The sequence below is a fragment of the Ahaetulla prasina genome, chromosome 1 (genome assembly GCF_028640845.1).
Source record: "Ahaetulla prasina isolate Xishuangbanna chromosome 1, ASM2864084v1, whole genome shotgun sequence".
Classification (NCBI taxonomy): domain Eukaryota; kingdom Metazoa; phylum Chordata; class Lepidosauria; order Squamata; family Colubridae; genus Ahaetulla; species Ahaetulla prasina.
The window spans coordinates 303,547,856-303,555,974 of NC_080539.1; the positions used below are offsets into that span (position 1 = coordinate 303,547,856).

General features: G+C 33.8%; 1 protein-coding gene across 2 annotated transcripts in view; it reads left to right on the forward strand.

Moving 5' to 3' along the window:
• TMEM87A (transmembrane protein 87A) overlaps positions 1-7,130 on the forward strand; it is a 30,975-nt gene extending 23,845 nt beyond the window's left edge. For both annotated transcript variants that reach the window (XM_058162017.1, XM_058162016.1), the window contains exons 13-20: positions 301-409; positions 954-1,012; positions 1,318-1,421; positions 1,790-1,863; positions 3,256-3,317; positions 4,537-4,592; positions 5,826-5,856; positions 6,949-7,130. In XM_058162017.1, coding sequence (XP_058018000.1) covers positions 301-409; positions 954-1,012; positions 1,318-1,421; positions 1,790-1,863; positions 3,256-3,317; positions 4,537-4,592; positions 5,826-5,856; positions 6,949-6,990 — 537 coding nt within the window. In that variant the 3' untranslated portion in view covers positions 6,991-7,130. The remainder of the gene's footprint in view (positions 1-300; positions 410-953; positions 1,013-1,317; positions 1,422-1,789; positions 1,864-3,255; positions 3,318-4,536; positions 4,593-5,825; positions 5,857-6,948) is intronic.
• The last annotated feature ends 989 nt before the right edge of the window (positions 7,131-8,119 follow it).

The window sequence follows — 8,119 nt, forward strand, 5'->3', positions numbered from 1 at the left end:
AAGTAACGGGAGCTAACCCTGTTATGTGGCACTAGGATTCAAACCGCTGAACTGCTGACCTTTCAATCGACAAGCTCAGCATCTTAGCCACTGACCCACTGCATCATTCATATATATATATATATGTGTGTGTGTGTGTGTGTGTGTGTGTGTGTGTGTGTGTGTGATCATATATATTATTTCTCCAGGATTAATTGGGTAATAATATATCTGGTGATGTCAATTAAGATCTGAAGAGAAACTAGAACATGATTATGTCATAAATGTATATATACTGAATCTTCCCTTGACTTTCTATACATATTTATCAGTTTAACTCAAACAATGAAATTGCTGAAGCTTAGAAGGAATGTTGTGAAGCTCTCTCTTTATCGGCACTTCACCAATACACTCATCTTGGCAATAGCAGGTAAATCATAGAAATTATTCCTAATTTTAAAATAAACATTGTTAAACCAGATCTCATAGGGTACTTGGCATTTGGTACTCAAGCTGTCAGGAAACATGTCCACATTTGTTTCATAAATAAATAATCATGTAAGATAAATGAAGGAGATAAAGGAAATAAAAATTTTGCCAGAAGGGAGATTAAACATTGCATTCTTATGACTTACTGATACTTGCCAATCTATTTCAAATAAAAAAAAGCTTATTTCTTATTGTAATTCTGGGATGTAGAAATAAATATTTTTGTTATCTTAGGTTTATTGAACTGAATAATAGGAAGTTAAGGGTAAATATTTTTTGTAAAACTGTTCATTCTTCTTGATTTTTATTTTCAATGAATAAAGAGCAAATTTCAAAGGAATCAGGCAGATGACGAGTATAATAATATGGATTGGTTATAGATGATAAAAATAATTACATTAAAAAAATCATTGAGTTCTTCAGTTTAATCTGATTTGCTAATATTTTGCCATATGTATATGTTTTTATTTTAAAAAAACTTTTAGCATCTATTGTTTTTATCATCTGGACAACTTTGAAATTCAGACTGATGGATTGTAAATCGGTGAGTCTATCTCTTTTCATCAGTTTTGCTAGTTAAGTAGATAGCTAGGAATTTGATAAACTTGTCTTAACTTGGAGGCAGACCTGGGTGGATATGATAGAGAATATCAACATTATAGGCTGATCTGGGAAGATTAGAATATATCATGGAAAAGTCAATGGCAAACAAAGACACTTCTTTATTGTTGCTAGGGAAAAAACATGGACATGAGCATAAAATCACTAGGAGTCAAACTTATCTTTAATTTTGCCTTGCTAAAAATGTTGGGATTTCTTTTCAAAAATGGAACTTTTTATCGTTAACAGGATTGGCAAGAGCTATGGGTTGATGATGCCATCTGGCGGCTGTTATTCTCAATGATTCTTTTTGTTATCATGATTCTTTGGAGGCCATCTGCCAACAATCAACGGTACTATACTTTATACTATATAGTATACTTTGCTTTATAATATATATACTTTGTACTACAAATATTGGCAGATAGGGTGTAAGGCAGGGTGTCAAACTCGTGGCCCATGGAACAGATGGCGTCACACGCTGGCCACGCCCATGCCTGATTTAGCAGGGGGAAGGCGCAATACATCACATGATGATGCGAGTTTGACACCCCTGATCTAAGGCATTTGTTCATTGTTGCTCTCCAGCACTTTCTCTTTCAGCTTTAGATACTACAAACAATCTTAAATATATTGCAAGTTTAAAGAAACTGTAAAAACATTTTATATTAATCTGATGAAGCAAATAAGTAACATTATTTGTTACTTTGCTTTCTGATAGGTTTGCTTTTTCACCATTGTCTGAAGAAGATGAGGACGATGAACAGAAAGAGCCAATGCTGAAAGAGAGTTTTGGTAAGAAAAACATATTTCTATTTTATGAATGCAATTTTTATTCTGAAAGGGAGTATCTGTAGCTTTATGTATTATCACTAGTATCCCTTTACCCCAATTTAAATTTTTATTACATACAATTATTGCATTCTTTTGTGACACAAGGCTATTATAAGCAATTTTCTTGCATTTTTGTCCTTAAGAGATATGATTTTATTTCATGGGATGGTCTCTCCAACCTTTGTATTGGCACTGGAATTCAAGCAGCAGCTGAAAACAGTTATATTTGAGTCAGACATTTATTAAATAAACAAGACAGACTTGATTCTCACAGTATATTGAACTGTGGTTTAATGACTGCATAATACACCATTGGGTGCATCTGCATGTATTAAGTTAGGATCAGGGGTGGATTCTACTTACTTTTACTACTGGTTCGCAATGGGAGTGCGTGCGCAGATCGCCAAATATGACATCAGGGTGGGCGGGCGGAGCCTCCCGCCACTTTTACTACCGGTTCGCAAGAACTAGAGACAACTAGGAGCAACTCACCACTGGTTAAGATCAAAATATCACATTATAATTTACCATATCATGTGAACCAGGAAACAACAAACTTCTAAAAGTTGACCATATTGTTCAGTATGTAAGAAATATATCCTTATATCTTAATGAGAGCATTTGGATATAGAATGGAACTAGAACCAGTTTATTTATTTATTTATTTATTTATTTATTTGATTTCTATACCGCCCTTCTCCCGAAGGACTCAGGGCGGTGTACAGGCAAAAATAAAACAGACAGTACAATATATAATTTAAAATGCAATTAAAAAAACTTATTTTAAAATTGGCCTGAAAATTAAAATATACAGTGAGCTAAAACCCCAATTAAAATTAGTTAATAAGAATTTTAAAAATTTGATGAAATTCAATTTAAGACAGCCCCGTGTGAATAAAAAGATGTGTCTTCAGTTCGCGACAGATTAAAACAGGTTAAAACAGATCTCTCACTTTTTCTCACATCTCCACACAGACCTGTTTTCTCAGTGTTTGGCAGACATAGATACTGAACCTCTGTTCCTAAAGTACTCCAGTGGGCTACTCCAGTTTTGTGCAGTTTAGAAATGCCTTTGTCTCTTTGAAGATTTCTCTCATACTGATTTATTATGGCATCAGAAATAAACAGAATTGAAAACCAGATCTATAGGACCAAATAATTTTTCCTGTGTTATTTTTCCCAGGAGTTGCCTCCACAGAAGTCCATTCCACTTTTCCATAAAACAGTAGAGTTTTTAAACCTGCTCTGAGTTTGGAAAATATATTAAACACTGATAACTATTACATTATATTTTACATACTCAATGAAATGTTGCACTTTTGAATAAGATTCCTCCCCCAATATTTTATGCAGAGGGCATGAAAATGAGAACTTCAAAACAAGAATCAAATGGAAATCCTAAAAGCAACAAAGCAGTAAGTCCTTTGCTAATATTTTTTTAGCTAATGCTGGAAAAATGGAAGATATAAGAATAATGTGCTAAGATGCTCATTAGCAAAGTGTTATTTCCAGTAAATGGACCAATTATAAGTGATGTCAGTTGTTGGGATTAAACTGATATGCTAAAAAAGGGAGATGAAATAGCAAAGACAAGTCCCTTTTAATTTGCACTTAAGCTCATGCCTTTTATAAATGCATATTTTAAGTCTCTTATGGCAAAAATATGTTATGATAACTATTACAAAATATTTTTCATCCATAGTGTGTGTGATGAAAAAAAATTACCATTATGAGAATAAACTCTAATTTCCAAATTACTAATTATTTTAGGAATTAAAGATATTATTTAATGGAATTTGTCCAATGAACAATAATAAATTAAAGCACTTTGAATATTATACAAGTAGTCCTCACTTAACAATTGTAACTGTTGCCAGCAATTCTGTTATTAAGTGATGCAATCATAAAATACATCATGTGACCACGTTAATTTAATATAGGTAGCAGCAGTTGTAGGTTCTGCCGTTAGGTGAATCCCATGTGATTGCAACATCCTGCAGTTACACAATTGCCATTTGCAACCTCTTGCAGGCTTCCCTATTGACTTTGCTTGTTAAAAGCTGACAGTAAATATTGCAAATGATGATCATGTGACCATGGGACATTGCTATGTCATAATTTCAAGCTGGTTGCCAAACCCCCAGATCCTGATCACATGACTGCGGGGTTGCTGTAACAGCTGCAACTATGAAGGACCTTTTGTATGTTCCTCTTGTTCAGTGCCATTATATAACTTTGAATGGTGACTGAATGAGTGCGCGTTAAGCAAGGACTACATGTATATGAATAACCTGAAACTGGAATTTTCTAATGAATAATGGTAAGTTAAAGCACTTTGGATGCTATACATTCTTTAACATGCTGTAAAAGAAAATGGTAATTCAATGAAGTATATCTTTTTAAAAATGATGACCTATGTTATATATAAAGTAATGTAGTAAAATGTTTATGGGCCTCGCTGAAATAGAAAGAGGTGAAAAAGTGTCAGATATAGTTAATGAGATATTCTACTGGAAAAATATGGGGAAGGTAATTTTTTTCTTTATACTTTAGATTGAATGTAATCATAAAAAAAGTATACTATAATTTTAAGTGTACAATAATTCAATAATAACCTAACTTTTAAAAACTTAGCAAGAAGATGATTTGAAATGGGTAGAAGAGAATGTTCCTTCTTCTGTGACTGATGTGTAAGTATTATAGTACCGGTAATACCTTATACATAAAAATATATTTAAAAGCACTAAAATAGTTAATTTGAAAATAAAGATGATGTTGCTACTTGCAATATCCAGAATAGGTGTAACTACTGGATTTGGCCTTTTAAGTTTCCAGTTATCCGTTTCTAATGTAAATTGTAAATGTAACTTTGTTCTTGTTTAAGCTTGTTTTTACTTGATGAAGCAATCTTTAGGAAGCTTTTTGGAATCACAATGACCTTTTGTTAGACTAGACAATATCTACTGGGTTGGCTGCTAAGTAGCAGAAGCACTTAGACATATACTACTTCATAGAGCTTTACAGCCCTTTCTAAGAATTTTAGAGTCAGCATATTGCCCCCAACAATCTGGTCTTTATTTTAGTGACCTCAGAAGGCTAAGTCAACCCTGAGCCAGTCAGGATCAAACTCCTGGCTATGGGCAGAGTTAGCCTGCAGTACTGCATTCTAACCATTGCGCCACCAGGGCTCTTCTGCCCCACATTTTATAGTGTTATGATGATGTCACTAAAAGAGATGGGTTGAAATGGGGCAGTCCTTTTTATTATTGTGAAGATTTGAGGTAGATTAAAGATGGAAATGGGAACAGAAAACTTATTGTTTCTATCACTAAGCTCCTGAACCTTAGGAATGGGGAGATAGGGTGGGAATGGAAGTACTTTTATTTCCCAAAATCCCCCTGCTGCCATCCCAACCTTCTTTTTTTGGAAAAAAAAATAGGCCAGTTTGCAGCCCATTTTTTTAATGTTACTTCAGGATGTTCCATGACCAGGAGGTATTCAGTCTGAGGTTTAAAGGCCACATGTAACTCCCTAAAGTTTTGGATGCAATCCCAAGAGTTAACTACAAAATTGGTGAAGGAAGAAAAAGTGAATATATACATGAAGAACCATCATATTTATTACATTTTAATAAATTCAATTTTTAATTAAATTACATATTTTTTGTTCCATCCATGTGCTAGTCAAATGCAGCCCCATATCTGAAGACATAGAAATCCTTGTCTTACATGGCTGATGTAGACAAATGCTAATTTTGTTTAATGTTCAGTGAAAGAAAAATACAAGGTTTTGTCTAATTATGTGGTTTTTCTTTTCCTGCATTCTGAATCACCAGCATATTTTGGAATATGGATAACTCATGCTAGCACAACAGCAATCATGAGTCTCTCTTTACTATGTTTTTCTTTCCCTCTCAATTACAGAGCTCTTCCAGCATTACTGGATTCAGATGAGGTCAGTAACTAACCCTTAAGCAATAATTCAGGTCCTATGATATGATAGAAGAGTCATGAGCTCAGAATTAGAGAAATGATTCCAGTGATTAAAAACTGAATGCTTTAATTGTTTCAGTTTGTGTATCATGGAACTATTAAATGTCAAAAGGAAATTTTAATATTTAGTCAAAGATTTCATAAGAAGTACCTGATTTTTTAAAAAAACAATCTGCATTGATATACTTATGCTTCTCAAGCCTATGAATGGCATCCTTTAATTCATCCCTGCAATTATCCCTTTATCCTCATCCATTAGCTATTCTTTTACAACAAATCTTAATTTTGTCTGTGTATGTGGGGTGAGGTGAGAATTAAATCTAAACTGGAATAAGTCTAAAATATCTTAAGACTCCATGTCAGCCTTTGGTGAAAAACATCAAGCTGAGAACAATATTTCATTCAAAATGTCTAATACCAGCTTTCACAGGGGTAAATATGAATTGTCCAACCTAGAATTGCTGGCAGGAAAAGCCTTACTTGCATTATTAGCTCTCTAAATAAACCTGATATTTTGTGGAGAGGATGCAGAATACAGTATAGTGTTAAGTCTAATTTTAATGTGAATTGGATGCTATTTGGAAAATGTGCTAAGGTTATCATACAGGAAATAAGCATTCTGAATGACAACTGAAATCATATTACCCATGATCTTAAAATGTAGAGCTATTGTATTGTCTTTTTATTAGACAGTATCACAAGGTGACTTTTACTTGTTTCATGTGGGATTACTTTTGAACAAGCTACTGGGCTTAGATCAAGTTTCCTAGATCTTAAAAGCTTTAAGTCAGTGTTTATAACATGCTAACCTTAGCTTGCATCTAGAAGAGCACATGCAAACGAACTGTATATTTTGTGTATGATAAAAGTTGCATTGTGCTCACTTTATGCTGAAATTGAATGTATGCTTTTTGACAACTTTACAATATCATCAGCAGCAAGAATTAGATTAATAATGGCTTTTTCACAATCACTCTTCAGTTACAATAATGTACTTTTTTTTCAGGGAAGTAAATTGTTATATTTATTGGATTCCATTTGTTAAATCTTGCAGGAAAGAATGATCACACACTTTGAAAGATCCAAAATGGAATGAAAGATGAAATGACTTGTAGCAGAAGCTGTTTGAGAAAGGAAGAAACTTTGTCTATCTTGCAATGTTCTAGTGCCGCTTTCTCTGATATGTTCCATGAACTTTGGAACCACTGATTATTATCAGAGGGAATTTTTTGTGAGGTCAGCATGGAGGGAATTTCGGTCATGAAAAATTTGCATTTGCACTGTTTGCTGCCAGTGTGCTATGGAAATGTCTTTTATTGCAGCAAATTCTTTTAAAATATTTAAGTTAAAAACATTTAACAATTGGCAGAGCAACTTTTAATTCAACACTAGATCTAAATCCCATGATTTAACAATGAGGGGGTGGGAGAAAATAAGAAGTTTCTTCAAGCCAGTAAGGATGAACCATGTGCAGAAGTTTCTTCAAACAAGCCAAAAGTGACCTCTGCTTGTAGATAATTTCCCGCATGGTGTATTCAGTAAGATATTGCACTTAACTCCAGTATCCACTACTTGAGACTGTAAATGGGGTGTGGGGGTGGGGGTCAATTCCTATCTCCATCCACTTTTCTTGGAGGATTTGACACCATCAGAGCTGACAGAAACATCATCACATCTGTAAAAGTGTTTTGCATACAAAAACATGCATGCACTCTGTCGTGTGCGAGAAATCTGTGAATCAGGATCAGTGCCTTTTCTCTTAGAAGCAGTAGCTATTGTCTGAAGATTCTACTGTCCGGCTAGGAAAATAAGAGAGTTTTTGAAGGAAAACTTTTGCCAATAGAAGTATTTGGGAGAAATTATGATGCTTAATATTTTTTAGCAAAATTAAGTGCACTTTTTCATTCCACAGCATAGAAAAATATTTTCAATTTAATGTATTTAAAAGCAATTATTTAATCCCAGGTTTGTTGCTATCTCATTGCTGGCAATGAGGTCTGAGCATGAGCAGTTAACCATTTGAATTGGAACAGTAATTGAATGAAAACACCACTGAACATTATAGCACTTACCAACTATCCCTATTTCCATGTTAAAATTATTTATGCTAGGTTTATTGAACCTAAAAAGATTCGAGCCACTGATGCATAAGGTCATACAGAACCTATCAGCCATGAATTGTGATACTCTAACTTGTCAAAAGCCTTTTTGATTTAAAATTACTT